Consider the following 18,047-nt stretch of genomic DNA (forward strand, 5'->3'; position numbering starts at 1 on the left):
TTCTGTCACATTGCTGTCTTGTCTGTCCTATATCCTGGTTATTCTGTCCACTCTGGTTTTCTGTTCCAGTACAAATTCAGTCCACAATCTGTTGCACTTGTTATCCGTTTACAGTGTGCGGGAAAGACTTCTGTTGGTACGCCCAGGTCCTCGGGAGTCTTACCTTCACGGTATGACTGATTTTAAGAACAATCCACCTGTACATCCCTTACTTAAACATTGTTCTTGTCTGTCTCCTATCTCTCTCCTTGTCCTGCTCACTGTCGTCTCCTGGCCTCCGTAGTTCTGTGACTACAATTATACTGTGAGTAGCCTGGGAGTTACCTTGCCCTGTCACCTTGCTAAGTATTACCTCTGTAATCCGCTGTCCCTGAATCCGCTCTGTGACATTAGGTGACTCTGCACACTGTGAGATGCTTCCTCGCCCAACACACGAGTAATGCGAGAACTAACGGACCCAAAAGAGGAGACCCTAAAGTGAAACATTAGAACATAGGGATATCCCGCCCACCCTATTACGAGTTCCATAGGATATAATGGACTCGTAATTCGGCAGTAATCCCCTCCCCCGAAGTCGAAATCAGGCCCGAAGTGTTTCACCATAAAGATCACAAATGTCTGGAGAAGCCGTCGATAGAAAACAGGCCGGTCCCATTTTTCCTTCACTTCCATAAAGGTTTGAAAAAAGTATCATTTCATGCAACAACTTTTTGTGCTAGGAACACTGTTGCAGAGACCACCAAATAAGATTCTCCCTCTACCCCGCTCTTCTATGAAGATTCACAATCTCCCACCTTCACCTCCCCTCCCAAACCCACTTCCCCCTCTCCCTAACTGGTACCCCCAAAATAACCATTCTTACTAGCACTCCCCTTCATTTTCCCTTCTCACTTCACCGGGACCCGCTTTCTCCATATCCAATGGCCTTCCTTGTAACACAAACTTTATAGCACCCCTCATACGTGCCCTGAGTTTACCACGCCTGCAGCCTCCCATGATACTCTTGCTGTAAAGCCCTTTCTTGTACACATCTCATTTGCTTCATAAATCCCATGAACACTATGAAATGGCTTAAAATCTTGCGCTTTGAAAGGAAATCATAGGGTCAAAATTCAACTGTACTTGTCCTAACCTAAGTACCTCCAGGCCTGAGCTCAAGGCACATGTAGTCTATCCACAGTTTATGACACTAGTGCCTAGAAACTCATCAGGTATTTGTGCTATGCCAGTGTGCTTAATTATTCCTAAGATACTGTTCAGTTGCATGTGTTTAACATGACTCTCTGTGAAGAATGACCCACGCATTTCATGGTTACAAGAGTGGTGGTGGCTGAGAGTGAGTTTACGATTGTCAGGATCCCTGGCACTGCCTCTCAAAGAGAGGGGATGTGTCCATAGTCAGGCTGTTTCTTCGATGTATTAAAGAATAATACAGATAATGTTTTTTAGACTTCCTACCAAGGCTCCCATGATATTGTGATATTGGAGAAGAGTACATTGATATTGGCTGGATTGAACTATGTGTAATTCGCAAAAGGAGGAGAGAAGAAACAAAGAGAGCAAACTCTATAATACAATTGTTGGACTCTTGAGGCACTGCCTTTTGTGTTTTTATTCTGTTTAAATGTACATATGGTTTTAGAGTAGGTTGACCATTAAAGTGTCGACCACTATTACCTTGTAGAACTAGCACTTGTGCAGCTGTCTTTAGCCAGAACCACTCTTGCTTTGGGATTGGCTGCGCCCATGGTCCCTGCTTTTATCTGTGAATAATTTGGCCGGTACCATGTGCCCCTGCAGTGATCCTGGGTAGTGGTGTAACAAAAGTTGAGGGGGTCCCCCCTTCAAAGAACATGGAGGCTCCCCCTACAAACTCTCACAGGAGCTGTTGGGCCAGGATACAGTGTTGAGGGGGCCCCCTGGAGTTCGGGAGCCACCCCCACTGCCCCCCGCACCGCAGGGGCAGTGGGGGCCTTTGTTATGCCACTGATCCTGGGCAGTAATCCCAGGGAAGAGACTGTACTTGGCATCCTAACGAAACGTGACTTTGATTGCCTTCCCTTCGAAGCTTAATCAGATCTGAATTTGAAAGAGGCAGACCAGGCATCCTGTGCCTAATTTAATAACCAGAGCTGTGCAATCCTACAATGTCCAGAGTGGAGAAGAGAGTACGGAAGAGGTGGGGTCATGACCTTGGAGCCTTGAGAATGTTAATACTTGCACGTTATGGAGAGACTCCCAGCTGTGATGCATCACCAATGCCCTTTGGTGTATGGGATTCAGTGGGACAGGGACCCCCCCCCCCCATTCTAGCATCTCTAGCAGGTGCCCAATGGGTTAGTGAGTTGGATTCCACATAAACATGTATTTGTTGTTTTTGGGGCTCTTCTAGCTGCAGGTCTGTAGACAAAATGCTCTTAAATATAGCTTAAGGGAATGAGCGAAAGGTTTTGGGTGTGGACTAGCGTGCACAGTGAAAGGAAAAGAGAACGATAAATAATTCAAATAAAAGAAAACAGAGAGCAGCTCAAACTGTAAAACATGAGACAAAAAACTGGGAAACGAAATGAAAGAGGAAGGGAAGGTGACAGGAAACAAGGAAACATGAAACTTAAATATTAGCCATCACGTTACTTATTATTGTAAATGGTATATGGTGTAAGCTCTTGAACTGTTCTAAGTATAAGGATGTATGCTCCTGTACAAATGTTCAGGTTAAGCTCTAAAAACAGATTATCAAAATAATGTGAGGACTTTGAGGCACTCTGACCAGTGTCCCCATCAATGAACAGCTACAAAAATAAATAATTAAAATACAACTTTTTAGAAGAGATATGGTTCCGTGGCAGAGCACAAAATGGTGTCATAACTTTTGAACTAGACTTTCAGGCGCCCTAGTACTTTTCTTAGAGCTGAAATTGACAATAAGTTACAATTATGAAATTGGAGGAATTCTCACAGCATATTCACGATGATCCTCCTCTGATTACGTTAACGTCCTGATGCTCTCAATATGAAAAAATATAATTGAGACAAATAAAATCTTCATAGTTACAAGCTAGGATCACAAAGGTAGCTAGCATTGTCTCATTCTATGAACCTTTATCAGTGGTAGTAATTGTCTTATTCCCCTGCTGGCTATTTCTCCTACACTCTTTGGGCTAGATGTATGAAAGCCTTTTCCCAGTCGCAATGGGCTGTTTGCGACTGGGAAAAGGCTTTTCCTCTTGTAACAATCCTATTGTGCAAGTCTGTAACCTGTTACCGACTCACAGAATAGGTTTGCGAGTCGCTATTAGGAACGGACATGCTAAGGGCGTCCCTTCCTCATAGCGAGTTGCAGGGGGATGTAAGATTGTTTTTGCGCCCGTGAATGCCATCCCAAAACAATTGCAGTTACCACCAACTTCAAGTTGGTGGTAACCCATTCGCAAATGGGAAGGGGTTCCGATGGGATCCCTTCCCCTTTGTGAATGGAAACAAAAATATTTTTTCAGGGCAAGTAGTGGTCCCACAGACCACTGCCTACGCCCGTTTTCCTTTAAGGAGAATTAGCTGCATTTCCAAACAAGCATTTGCAATGCAATGGGTCTTGCGTTTGCTCGAGTAAGAGCTATTGTGTTGTAAATTCCAAACTGGACATTTCTTGCACATAAATTGAAAAAAAAAGTAAAACAGACGTTCGCTCGCAGTCAAAGTTATTATTGGCAAAAATGCAAATATTCATGTAACAGGGTCGATGTGATGCAAAGCGCTCGACTACTGCCAAGCGAGATCGCAAAGCGAAGGAAATAATAGTAAAAAGTAGTCCAGAAACCATACGGAAAATATTGAGCCTCGTATATTTTCAGTAGTTGGTCGGTGCGCTCGAGGAGGGCTAAATACCGGAAAAGACATGCCGTGTGCATGCCTTCCACTAATGAAAGCAAGCAAATTTTAAAAGGCAAGCCCACGAACCAACCAAACTCATGGGTCTGCGGTGGGAGTGGTTACAAGCCCATAGACAGATTACAGCATGGACAGAGCGCTTTGCGCTCAACCCTAAATGGAACGTGCTTTATTTAAAAAGCAGTCTCAGACATGGTGGTCTGCTGTCCCCAGCAGGGCACCATCCCTGTGAGTGCGGCCATTCCCAATGGGGTCGCACATGGCGACCTACCTCATGAGTATTAATGAAGTAAGTCATTTGCGACCCCATTAGGAATCGCAAACAAAATAAACACACTGTTATACATCCCAGTTTGCGATTTCCTAATAGCAAATCGCTAAGATTCGCTATTAGGAAATCGCCAACCCAAACCTACATACATCTGCCCTTTATCTCTTTCTTTCTCTCTCACTCTCTGTGCCTCTCTTTGGCTGTCCCACCCTAACTTTTCTCTCTCTCTCTCTCTATGGTCCTTAAGCCTCTCAGTATCTAGCGCGAAAGAAATTAGCACATTTTTCTCTACACAGTGGCCTCTATCTGTTCTGGGATTTCTGGCAAATCCATAGATAATCCTGGATGTCATTTCTCTCTGAAGCTACACTCAGTTCATATTTAAGACTATTTTCCTCTCTTAGCGGATGCTGATTCTCTGCAGCTGATTGGTTCCAAAAAGCCGACAGGCAAACCTGATGGCTCTACTCTTCTGAAACTTGTGAAACTGAAGACAGACCGAGAGAAGCAACTGACACAATAGGTTGCACAGAAGGTTTAAAGTGAAGAACGTACTTCAAGTCTTGTGCACTCAAGCAAGCATATCTGACCTCAAGGACGGCTTTAAAGCTGTCCAACCGGTGCAGTTGCACCTGGCGCTGACATTGGTGGTGGGCACTGTGTTTAAAAATAACTTATAGGTTTAAAAACACATGAACTTCCTTGTACATCCATCAGTTTCAGGCAACAATAAAAATGTCAATATAACTGGTGATTGATGTCACTGCTGGGGAGAGATCGGAATTTTGTCTAGTGGCAGTTTTGACTCATCATAAAGTAGCGCAGAGTGTTAATGTGCCTGCTGTAAAGAATGTGTACCATGTAGATTACAAAACTGTGTGAGTGAACTATGAGTAGCGCTTCAACAAAAATCAAATGTATGTGAGAGAGAGACTATCAAGAGATGAGGGGAACTATTGAAGACTAGTAGTGAGGGAATTTGTGGACAAGGACATTGGGGAGTGCCTGCCAAAATAGACTGTTGCACCGGGTGCCACCACGTTAAAGCTTGTCCTGTCAGACCTTTAAGGAGATGCGGAGTGCTGGGGTCTCACACAGGCAACATGTTACTCTGCTCCGTTAAAGGGCATCACAATTTCTGGAATGAGAGAGATGTATGCATGTGCTTGAGCAATGGAAAATATAACGATTCCTTGGTGCATTTTTTCCGCTATGCACGCACTTTAGCAGGTCGCATGGATACCTCTGAACTTTGATTGACTCGGGCCATAGGATCCCCCAAATTCCAAAATCCAACTAAAGCCTCCATGAAACCCACATTCAGGAAGCATCCCTGCATGGCCATTGCTTTTCTGCTTCAAGTACACATCCGCATCCATGCCCATACTGCGGCATCACGACTACCCCCTACACTGATGTATATCAATTCCCTCCACGCTAGCCATTGCATCTTCCTCACTGCAATGCATTTGGAGAATATCTCAGACCAACACTTATGCACACTTTTAGTTCCCAGCTCCGCCTTCTCTCACTCAAGCCCTACCACCCTCCCTTGTGTACTAGGTGTAATGCATGCCAAATGTAAGCACTTCTCAGCCACTAGCTACACCTTTAGTCGCGTCAAGACCACCCCAGCAAGACCACTGCCCCCAGACCAGAGTCTATCCCTTGTACAGAGCATTTCCCTGGTACACACTCACATTGAAGAAATCTCAACAGGGATTACACAAACTAAGACCCTTCCACCCACTTCACCCATTCATGAATGCCCCACGATGCCCTTGGCAAGATCACATTGAAGCTTCAGAAGTCCCAGAATTCTTAAAAATACAATTTTGGCTAGGCACTGTCTGCTGTTAGAACAGATGGAAAACAATGCTTGCTAGTATGTTTTACATATTTCCTATGGTTTTTAGGTCACAGCCTACAAGACAGCACAGCTGTCTGGTTTGCTAAAGACATCTTGGGGACATTAAGAAAGCTGATCTAGGAATGGATTGTGCCCATTGCTTGCCATTGGCTTTGTGATCTGTAACTCACAATTTCTTGTTTTCCATTTGCTGGCTTTATTTGACTTAGGCTGTCCAATTTGAGTCCGTACCTTCCCTTGCCTAAACTTTATTTACAGTATCCTTCTGGGTGCTCCCTTTCTGTAAACAGGTGTGTAAATCTTGCTCATATCTTGACACATCTTCTCTGCATTCAAAGACCGAGGTCTTCTGATCTAAGGACAGCTGGTTCTCCTTAGAAGTAAATTTGAGAGCACAAGTTGAGATGGGAGATGGCACAGACGATCCAGCTTAGGACCCCACTTCAGATGAATTGGCCCACTAAGCTCTAGTAAGCGCTGAGGTACTGGGACGTTGAACAAGCAGGAACTTCTGGTTGCACCTGAAAAACCTTTTTATGGTATCCTTCTCTTATGGTTCTGGCTGAGTGCCCTCCCCTTTCACTCATTTCCCCTCTCCCTTCCAGTCCCTAACCCACCCCCAGTTATCATGGGTGAGATAATTTCCTTTCGGACACCTATACTGTGTCAACTGTACGGTTAAAATGCACACAGTATGAGAATTATTGTGTTTCTGCCTGTCTTTGTATTACAAAAACTCAATAAACAAATGTAAGAAAAAGAAAGACAGAGGTCTAATGTCAGGCGCTGTCTTCCATGGGCGCTTGGGAGTTTCTTTCCCTTATTTCAAAGTAAGGGAATTTATCTGAAATTTTGCTGGATACTGAGGGTAGGAAAGAGTTTTTTTGTTTTCTAGCACGACATTTAAATGAACTGTGTAAGTACTTCAGAATATATAAGAATTAGAAACATAAATGAAGCCCATTTTTGTTATTTCTGAAGTGGGTTGGAAACAAATAGTCCAATAGGATCAAAACAAATCATTACATCAGGTGATCCAATTTCCACACATTTTCGTCTGTGCATTGTGTAGCTTTATTCGTAAAAAACTCTGTGTCTGTGCAAATGTAATGGTAATTTCAATTGAAAATGTGTTGTCTGTAATGACAGTGCGCGACCACAACATGAATACTCTACTCTACACAATCACCACTCCACACCATCGCACTCCACTCTGCACCACTCCACCTTACATCACTCAACTCCACACCATTGCACTCCGCTCTGCAACTCCACTTTACACCACTACAAGCCACTGCACTCTGCACCAATCACTATATTTCAACTGCACTCTACACCACTTCATGCTACAACTCTCTACTCTACCCTGAACCACTCTACTCTATGCCAGTGCACTGTTCGCCACTCTACTCTACACTACTGCAGTCTTTGCCATTGTACTCCACACCACTCCTGTCTAGGACACACCAATTTACTCTGCTCAACTCCACCCTACACCACTGTACTCCACGCAACTATGCAACACTGAATTCTACACCACTGCCCTCTATGCCAATACACTCTACACCAATGCACTTTACTCTGTAACACTCAACTCTATGCCCCTGCACTCTAGGACAATCCACTGTAGGCAACACTAATCTACTCTTCACTACTGAACTCTATACCACTGCACTCTACATCACTTTACTCTACACCATTACACTCTATGCCACTCTACGTGACTGCACTCTACCCTGCACCACTCCACTGTACACCCACTTCACTGTACTCTGAAACAATTTACTCTATGCTACTGCACTCTACGCTCTACTCCACTCTATGCCACAGCACTCTACACCTCTCTACTCGTAACCACTGCACTCTAAGCCAGGTAGGTTGGTTAGAGCTGCCAACCTACCTGGAGGTTGGCAGCTCTCCGTAAAAGGACGGAGAGCTGCCAACGGTCATAATAGGCCGAGCGGCAAACCGCCACCACTGGCGGTCTTCCGCACGGCGGTCCCTCGGCAGTCTTAGGAAAAGACCGCCGAGGTCAAAATTACTCCCTTAGTCTTTTATGTGCTAATCAACCCTAGAGCACAGTCCTAAGACATCCAGCATCTCAGAGGAGGAACATAGAGTCTCACAGGCTATCAGGCGCAGGCCAACGGCAGGGTCAAGTCCATGGTCAGTAGCCACTGGGCAGTTGGGTACTTCCAGGAAAAGGCCTCTTGCAACTTACTGTAGCCACACAGGAGGTCAACCAAGTGACCCTTGTAATCCACTTCTTTGTCACGGCTATGGAAGCAGCAGGCCAGTCATTCAGGCTATCTCTCAGGTCACAGACAGCAGGTCCAGTCCTCCTTTGATCTTCCACAGGTCTATAAGGTGTTCTGAAGTGGGTGCCTGTAGATGTCACATTTATGCCTGGCACAAGCTAACGACTGGGTGGGGATGACTCCTGAACACTCCTCAACTATATGCAATGTGTCGGTGCAAATCCAAGATAGTGAAAATATTTGACCACTCTAAACTTTGGCTCTGAGGGCTGGAAATGAGAGTGGTAAGTATGCTGTAGACATTCTAGCAACTCCCCACATCTAACACTAACATCCAGTTTGATGCAGGCATTGTGCACGCAAAAAAATCCAAGACATAAATATGAAAGGACAAAAGCAGGGTCCTTCAACAACCAGAGAGGGGATCCACAAGAATTGTCTTGGATTCCTGTTTTCTCAATTTCAAGTGTACCAAAGGATTTTACCCATTCTGTGTCTATGACAAAAAGCTTTCGTACATATGGCCCCTAGTTGTCACATGTGGCTCAACAGACCTTTCAAGCAGAACTTGACACTTTGATGTAAAAAAAAGATTCCTAGAGCCACCAGCCTAAATATTCTGTGAAGTTCAGTGGAGTCATCTTGGCCCACTCAGGTCAGCCGAATGTATACTAATTAGATGTATTTCCATACCTTTTTCACTCCTATTCAAGACTAAGTATAAGCTGAGAGCTGGCAGAAGTTTATGCTACTTACGGCCTGAGTACGTCCTTGGAGGATGGGATACTCCGTCACAGACGTGACGGATATCCCGCCCGCTGTTTTACAAGTTCCATAGGATACAATGGAACTGGTAATACCGTGGACAGGATATCTGTCACGTTTGTGATGGAGTATCCCATCTGCCAAGGTCGTAATCAGGCCCTTAGTCTTCTGACAGTTTAGGCAGGTAAAGAGTAACATCCTAAAAGTTATCTTTCCTTAATATTTATTAAAAATCCAACTTCACCATTGAATTAGATTTTAAAAACTATTAAAATAGTGGTTAAATTATTTGTCTTGCTGGTCCCATTCCAAGAAACAAGATAAGTATTTAAGATTGCTTCCAAGTATTTCTCTATTGGTCAGCCAGCCTTACTCAGTGAACACAGCTTTTGAGTGCTAGTCAGTGTAAGGACATATTAAATATACATTTCTGTATGTTCTACTTTGAAATACCATGTACTCTGCCTTGTGGGCTACAAGGGCTACATAGAGGGGGGAGCTATTAACATTTAAAGGGAAGATTTTTACTTGTCAAAAGAGTTTGACAGTTTGCTGTGCATGTTTTGCACTGTTACAGCCAGGCTACAATTGTAAAGGAAAAACCAGCAGGACATGAAGTAAAAGATACTTCTCTCCTACAGAGTCAACTTTTCTTGCAGAAAATTTCAGTCCAAGTCATTCAGATAGTTGAAAGACTTTTTTCCTTGACCACTCCTCACAAGAGGCCTTCAGACACTATTTTATGAAATTAAAAACTCTCTGATCATCTAGGTTTTGACATTTGCACCTTCTGGCTGTAGTAATATCAATGGTAATTTCAGGAACACCTCACTCTAAATACCAGTACTAGTTATTACCAGCTAACGGCTAGGGTAAAAAGAAGCATTGGCAAAGCCAATAGGCCTTACCTATGCAAGAGCTAATGGCTTTGCCATTGAGCTTTAGCCATGTTATACACAAGCGTGGCTGCTGTTCAGGATTGCTAAAAGTTAATGGAGTAGAGGAGAATGACGTTAAGTGTTGGAGAGTGGAATGGCAAAGAGTGCAGTCGAGTATTGTGGAGTAGGGTGGCAGAGAGTGTTATGTATTGGAGTGGCATTGTAGTGTGGAGTTGCGTAGTGGCATACACTGGGGAGCATAGAGTAGAGTGGACTGGTGTAGAGTTCATTGGTGTAGAGTGTTGCAGAGTATAGAGGAGTAGGGTGCAGTGGCAGTAAGTCAGGTAAGTCGATCGTCCGTGAGGGGAGGGGGGTCAAGGGGGGTGTTGTGTGTTGTGTGCGTGCGTGGAGGTATGCGTGTGTGTATGTAGAGGGGGTGTGTGAGTGCGTGTATGCTTGCGGGGGTGTTGTGTGTATGGGAATGAGTGTGTGTATGTCTGTATGGATGTGTGCGTGTATATTTGAATGTGTCTGACTGTGTGTATGGATGTTTGCATGTATGTCGGTGTGTGTGCGTGTATGTGTGTTGGTGGTGCCTGCGTGCGTGTCGTGTGTGTATGGTTGATGTGCTGTTGGGGGTCGGGGTGGGGAGGGGGGTCCTGCCACCTTTTAGTGTCTTTTAGCGTTCACCATGACAAAGTTTGTGACAATCTTTGAGGTGGGTAGTAACTCAAAATAATAATTCCATTTCTTACAGACTCTTTAAACAACAATCTGGTGAATGATATCATAATAGGGCTTAAACCCCAAGAGAACATCTTCAAACAAACGAAAATTCTCAAATGTCTATTGTTTGTTGATTAATAGAGATGGAAGACGTAAAAAAGCGATCTTTTTTCTTCATGGTCACTTTACCCTGTGCTGCATATCTTTTAACAAATATCATTCTTAAAGATTTTGCCATCACAGAGGCACATGAATGGCTAAGAAAAGAAACCAGGGGCAGATTTAAGAGCCCCTTGCGCCATCTAACAACACATTAGCGTCATTTTTTTACGCTAATGTGGCGTTTGATGACCAAAAACGCCTTGCCAGAGTTACAAAGTGGTGCAATGCATGCGTTGCGCCACTTTGTAACCCTTAGTGCAACATCATGCATTAGCCATGCATAATGTGTGCAAAGGGGGCGTTCCCCCATTAGTGGGCTGAAAAATTGGTGCAAAGAACTGTAAGAGTTTCTTTGCATCCTTTTTTTCAGCACTCTTAACGCCTGCTCAGAGCAGGCGTTAAAAGGAGGCGCACCATTATTCATAATGGGCCTCAATGGGCTTTGCAGGATTAGCGTCAACATTTTTAGCGCTAATCCTGCAAAGCTCCGAACCAGCATAAAAAAATGTGACGGTAGTTCCCTAACTACCGCCATGGTGCGCCGTATCTTAGATACAGCGCACACATGGTGGCATTAGGGGGGCGCTAAGGGGCGCAAGAAAAGTGGCACTGCCAAGGTGCAGCGCCACTTTTCTTAAATCTGGCCCCAAGTTACACAACACTTATTGAGTAACAAGTTTCCATTTCAGATGCACAAAAAGTTGGATCTTTGTTCAGAAAAAAACAAAATCGACAACATATCCCCCTATTCCTAAGTAAATGTCATTATTAGGGTGGATTTTTCACAGTAGTAATTTTAGGTTTGGCCTGGGAGTGTAGTTGTCTCCAGTTCAGATGTGGGGAGGGACTGTTTTCTAGGTGAAGAAAAAAAAGTACACACATAACTTTAAGTTAATGTAAATTTCTGCCACACTCCCCCTTCAGAATGCCCCAGTCCCCTATCTGCTCACAGTAAGCTGACTTTACGCTTCACAGAGACTGAGAATGAAGGGTGAAATAGGGAGAAATTGGTAAGAGTAACAGGATGTGATGGGAAAAGAGTGAGCCACTGCAAGAGCTAGAACAGACTGGAGACGTTTGGGGCGTGGGAGATGTGTACTGCATGGGTTGTGTGGTTATTACAAAATGGTGAAGAGAGGAGAGAGATGTCTGTGGCAAGATAAACTTGAGGAAGAGACGTGGTGTCTGTAGAAGCGAATTTTATGTGGATGGAGGCACGCTACCTAAAACTGACTGGGACCTCTACAAAGTTGAACTGTACACAGCGACTGTATATATTTCGATAAAATGTTTACATTTTATGTTGACTGTGTATCTGGCTGTCTTTATGTGTTTATGTATCTACCTATATATATACAGATAGATATACACACTAGCTCATATTTAAACATTTTAAGTAAACAACGCTGCTTTGCAGTGGAAGGTAGTTTGATAAATCAATGTATGTGTCTAAGTGCTGTCTCTGTGAATATTTTCTGTGCTGCCTCCCTACACGTTGAACAGTTGTGGTGCTAGGTCCCAAGGAGGGGCCAGGACAGGCAGAGCTGGGGTATGGGCCACATCTGCCCCCCTCCAGAGACGCCAGTGAGGGAGGGAGCAAGAGAAACGTGTGAGAATAGAGTGGAGAGGCGAGAGGAAGAGGCGAGAGACATAGACGGAATGAGGACAGCAGAGAGAGATTTAATGTGACGAGAGGAAAAACAGGAACGTCAGGAAAGGAAGTATTAAACAGGAAGACAGGGGGAAAGAATAAGTAGGGAGGAATGAGAGAAAAAGAGGGATGACGAAAAAAGAGAACTAAATGCAGCCCACCTGTCCCACACAGGAGAAAAGATGAAAAGTCGAGGCTGAGACTCATCGCGGAAAGCTGCACCTTAAAGCTCGCAGAGGGTATGTGACGGGGAGAGGGTGTAGGTGATGGCGAGTCTTCGTATATTCATCAGCGGGCGCAGACTTTCAATGACACAGTTTCAAATTCAGAGCACGGCGAGGCTGCGAGAAGGACTGTACAAAGGCAGCGGCCTGTGTGGCGGGGAGGAGCCTGCACCCCACCCGGCTGCTCCCCACAACTCGTCCTCGGGGTCTCTCCGGCGTCCGCCTCCTCCCCTCCGGCCGGGCCCCGCCGCCCGGCTGCAGTACACAACCCGTCCTCAAGGTGTCACCCGCTCCCGCCTAATTAGACGCGCATCAGCGTCACACAACTATAGTAATTTCACTCCTCTTCCACTGCAGTTCCCCAGAGGAGAGGGGGGGGTATCCTTCCTCCCACAGACCCCAGTCCTCCCAAAACTGCCAGAACTAATCTTTACAACTGTCAGTGATGTAAAACAAAAATTTATAAATTAATCCTCACTCCACCTCTTTCTTTAAGGGCCCCCAATCTTTCTCAAGGGGTCCCCTATCCAGCAGCCACCTCTCTACTTGGGGCTCACCTAATCATCACCACGAGTCACGAGCCCTGTGTACACCGGGGCAACAAACCAGCGCCCTGCCCTCCCGAGGGACTCGACCCCCCCCTCCCCCCCCCAAAAAGCTATTCTCCAAGGGACTCCCCCAGTCAGCACCCTGCCCTCTACGGGAGCCACCTGAACTCCAAAGAGACTTTTCTCACCATTCCCTCCACTGTGCCCCCCACCCCCTTTCAGCACCAGGCACTGCTGGGCTTCACTCCTGGGCCAAGGAGCCCATGTGTCTCTCACATCCATCACACTGACCCCTGCAGGGCAAGGGCGGCAATTCAGGCCCCCGCCCTCCTAGAGGGCTCATCCGTGTCAACCCCTTGGCCTCGCAGTCACCATCAGGCACAGTTCACACCTCCCAGGGCTCGCCTCTCCGGCTCCAAGGCATCTGGGTGGTGTTAGCCTCAAGGTGGGGGGGCTGGGGTGTTACACCCACCTAATATACTTGTTTTCTGATGAATAGTTGGGTACATGTGCTTTCAGCTGGGTATGTTGAGGTGCCGGATTTCACCTGGAATTTTTGTCTGCATACACTGACAAGAACACACACACTCATTCAGTTTTGGAATTCCTATGTTGGTTATTTTACAAGATATTGTGATTCTCTCACTTAGATCCATCGCGTTCCTCTCCCTTTTCACTGCCTTTTAAGCCCCCGTCATGCGCCCTGTTTGCCCCATAACGTATTGTAACACTATGTGCCAGCCTGATTGTTGGGAAACCTGAATCCCATATCCCCCCAATCTTACTTAACAAGCTATGTCCCTGCGTGCACATGAGGGGGTGACACCTCTCCAGCACCCTGTCTTCCCCAAGGTATCACCATTTGAGTACCCCTTAAACTCCCTTGGTTTCACCCGTCCAGCACCCTAAACTCTCTCTAGATCAGTGGTTCCCATCCTGTGGTATGGGAACCCCTGGGGGTCAGTGAAGCCTCCTCAAGGGGACCCCCACAGTTTAGTAAATTAAATAACTAACAGATTAGGTCCCCAGCTTTCAGTAATGACTCGTAGAGGGGGGTCACCGCATTCCAGTAATGATTCTGTGGGGGTCCCCGGGTTCCAGTAATTATAAAGTGGGTGTCCACAGAGGTCAAAAGGTTGGGAACTACTGCTCCAGATAAATGGGCTGAACTCCCCTCTAGGCACCCACCGACTTCTACCCCTCGTGACTGGGGGTCACCCGTGAACCACCCAAATACATCTTTCCGGGGGACATTCCTGTTAGAAGCCTGTCCGAAGCTAGCCAGGGACTCACCTCTCCAATAACCCCTCAGGTCCCCTTCTCCCCCACCACCAGGGCTGGACGACGCCCCCCCCAGCCCCAAGCCCCCTCGCAGGCCCCCCGGTACTCACGTTGTTACTGAGGTCCTGGAGGGCCACGTTCATCCTGGAGCTGCAGAAGGAGGCTCGGATGGCCGTCGCTGTCATGGCCCACTCGCCCGCCCCCTCCTAGCCGAGCCCGGCCACGGTGCCACCGCTTCCCATGGCCCCCGATGGCGCTCCGGAGGGGCACCGCAGCCAGCGGGGGGGCTTCTCCTCAGCCTCTGAGCGGAGGGAGCCGCTGCCTCCCCCGGGCTGGCCGATGGATGGGGAGAGCCAGAGAGACCCAGGGAGGATGCTGGGGACGAGCCGGATGGAGTGAGACAGAAGAGGAGACCCTGAGAGCAGCGAACGGGGGCTCCCTCCGTTGAAGCCTCTGGTTACTATGACAAAAAACCCATTGTATCCATCAGCGAGGGCAGGATGCAGGCATCGTTGGATGTTCCGACCGTAGAACAAGTGCAGGCGGGGGAGAAAGGGGTGGGGAGGGGGAGGATGTGTCGGAGAGGGGAGGAGGGACAGGGGTGAAGACACACAAATCAGGTGCGAGAGGGAAAAGAGAAGGCCGAGCAGGACATACAGACGCAGGGGGGTGGAGGGTGAAGGGATGGGGTGACAGGTCAGGTCCGGCTAGAGGAGGTGAGACATAAAGGCTGGGAGAGGTGAGAGGGAGAAACCAGGCGAGGAGAGACAAGGGCTAAACAGAGAATCTCAGCCTCTTTTCTTGTGAAAGAAAAACCGGATAGAGAGTGAAGAGGGAGAGACAGGAAAAAAAGAGAAAGAGAAGACAGAATGAAGTAGAAGGCGAAAAAAAGTGGCAACAGGAGGGATGAAAAAAGAGTCTAGAAAGGATAGAGAAGAGAGAGGGGGTGATATTGAGAACAGAAGCGTGGAGAGAGAAGAGACAGAGTTGGAGGAAGTGAAGAGCGGGAAGGCACGGTCTATAATTCTAAATATGCACTTTAAATCTCGAGATATTATCTTCCTTATACATGCACACCCTCTCTATGTATTAAAGCAGTGGTTCCCAACCTTTTGATTTCTGTGGACCCCTACTTTAACATTAATGGAACCCAGGGACCACCACTGAATAATCATTGGAATCCGGGGATCCCCGTCTGAGTCATTACTGGAAGCTGGGGACCTAATTAGTCAATATTTGTTACTATTTTTTTATTTTCTAAGCTTTGCGGACCCCCTGAGAAGGCTTCACGGCCCCCAGGGGTCCCCGGACCAAGGGTTGGGAACCACTGTATTAAAGTATCTATACATTTATTTACTCCTAGTGTAGAAGAAAAAAACTCTGTCTCTCTACACTGCACTACCGTCTCACCCCATAGCTCTCTCGATATATCTTCTCCCTCCACTCTGACTCATCCCAAACCTCGATCCACCACTATGATCTCCAAAACAACCCTTTCTAGGTTCTTCCCTCCTTGGCTCATTCAATCTTCATTTTACTACTATGATCCCCACACAACCCTTTCTACATTTTCCCCTCATGTATCCCCCATTTGTGCCGTCACAAACCTCATTTTACTACTATGAGAGCCCTTATACACTCCTAGAGACTTTTCCCTCCTCCACCTCTAATTTTACTCACCCCAAACCTCATCTTACTGCTATGATCTCCCACGTAACACTTTCTAGACCAGTGGTCTTCAAACTGGGGGGTGGGCTTCCCAAGGGGGGCCTCAAGTGATCCCAGGGGTGCACCAGGCTCTGGACAAAAGATGCATTATGCAGGTAACAGTGCTTTGTTTTAAGCAGAATAATGTTTATTGCATTTATAAAAATGTAACAGAACTTAAATCCAATGTTTAAATATGCTAGACACATTTAAACATTGCCCACTTAATAGACTAGTTGTGAAAAATTCTGAAGGGGCCTGATGGTTATTTTGTTTCCACTAGGGGGGGGTAGCATTAAAAAGTTTGAAAACCACTGTTCTAGAATTTTCCCTCATCTGTCCCTCCATTAGCCTATCTCAATCCAATTAAAAGACTCACATGTCCACCACTCAAATTAACTCATATTTCTCTATACTAGTCCACCTCTAATTCTTTTTTGATTCCAGAGTAGCCAAAAAGTCCTTTGACACCTCGTCAGTGGTAGTAAGAACTATATAAATACAATTACAATTACAAAGTCATATAGTCGGCAGAGCCTTGCTTTGCAAAATCATTCCTGCTCCTCACAGAACCACAGTTCACACAAGCATTAGACAACCCCTCACATGTTCACTCGCACAACACAGCACTAAAGCAATACAGCTGGCGAAGCAGTGCTCCTGCAGAGTGTGAGCCACTGCTGACACCACTATCATTCACAGAGCCATCAGAAAACACTAGTCCAATCACAGGCTCAAACACTCCATCCCATGCACTACACACAGCATCAGCAACACAGTAAAGAACATTATTCACCCCAAAAATACAGTGCACTCAGACAACCGTCATTCACAAGCAACATGAACAGGCCTCCGGCACCTTCACACTCACAATACAACCTCAGACCCATATGTTGTACCTGACAAAGGGTTCTCCCACAAGAGTACTGTACACTACACACAAATAACAATGCTCACAGAGACAACAGAAATATTAGGTAGTTCACTCATGAATGCATAACACAAAACCAAAGTTAGCATAGCAATGTACTCCAACAACACAGGGCACTCTGTGTCTGTGCCAGCTAATCAGTTACAGGGGCAGATGTTGTTCTGGTGTCACGATGCCCTGTGTGCTGGACACTTTGGAGACATAAAGACTTTTGCTCAGCTTCTAAATATTTTTAGTGGCACACAATGAGATCTGATGTAAAATAATATGCAGAGGGCTGTGGAAAATGTGCCCAAATTAGGATATTCCAACAAAAAACATTTGGATTATCAGGACCCTCAAGCCTCCCTCTACAAAGATTTATATGGACTGTATCACAGATATTCCATCACTGGATACATGTTATATCTTATTTGTTATTGAGTAATTCACCAACTATGCTCACTTTGTGCACCTTCTGAAGATTCCAACTTCCCAATTGACAATGGCATTTTTAAAAGAACTTTGCATGATGTGCTGCCATTATTACATGCAATAGATTTATAGGTTTTGGAGTACTCTCTTTCAGAGATTGAGTTGGAATAATTTTAAATCATTTAGTCATCATCCTCAGATGGATAGGCAAGGTGAGCGCTTGAACAAGACTTGGAACATTATCATCAATATTACACCGGGAATCATCAAAATCAGTGGACTGGCTATGTGACAGCTTGCTAGACGTGGGATAAAATGTAAATATGGCAACTTAATTCCTGCATTTTTGATAATTTCGTTTTACGATTACTACGCAAAATTCCAGAAATTATACCATTAGGTCACATCATGTAATTATGTGCCATCTGTGGTAAAAATCTATTGCGAATCCACCATTTGAAGTAAAAAATGAT

General features: G+C 45.7%; 1 protein-coding gene across 1 annotated transcript in view; it reads right to left on the reverse strand.

The window, feature by feature from the left end:
• ECE2 (endothelin converting enzyme 2) overlaps positions 1 to 15,060 on the reverse strand; it is a 275,238-nt gene extending 260,178 nt beyond the window's left edge. Inside the window, exon 1 of the mRNA XM_069212964.1 lies at positions 14,633 to 15,060. Coding sequence (XP_069069065.1) covers positions 14,633 to 14,707 — 75 coding nt within the window. The 5' untranslated portion in view covers positions 14,708 to 15,060. The remainder of the gene's footprint in view (positions 1 to 14,632) is intronic.
• Between the last annotated feature and the right edge of the window lie 2,987 nt (positions 15,061 to 18,047).

Source organism: Pleurodeles waltl, chromosome 11 (genome assembly GCF_031143425.1).
Source record: "Pleurodeles waltl isolate 20211129_DDA chromosome 11, aPleWal1.hap1.20221129, whole genome shotgun sequence".
NCBI classification, from domain to species: Eukaryota; Metazoa; Chordata; class Amphibia; order Caudata; family Salamandridae; genus Pleurodeles; species Pleurodeles waltl.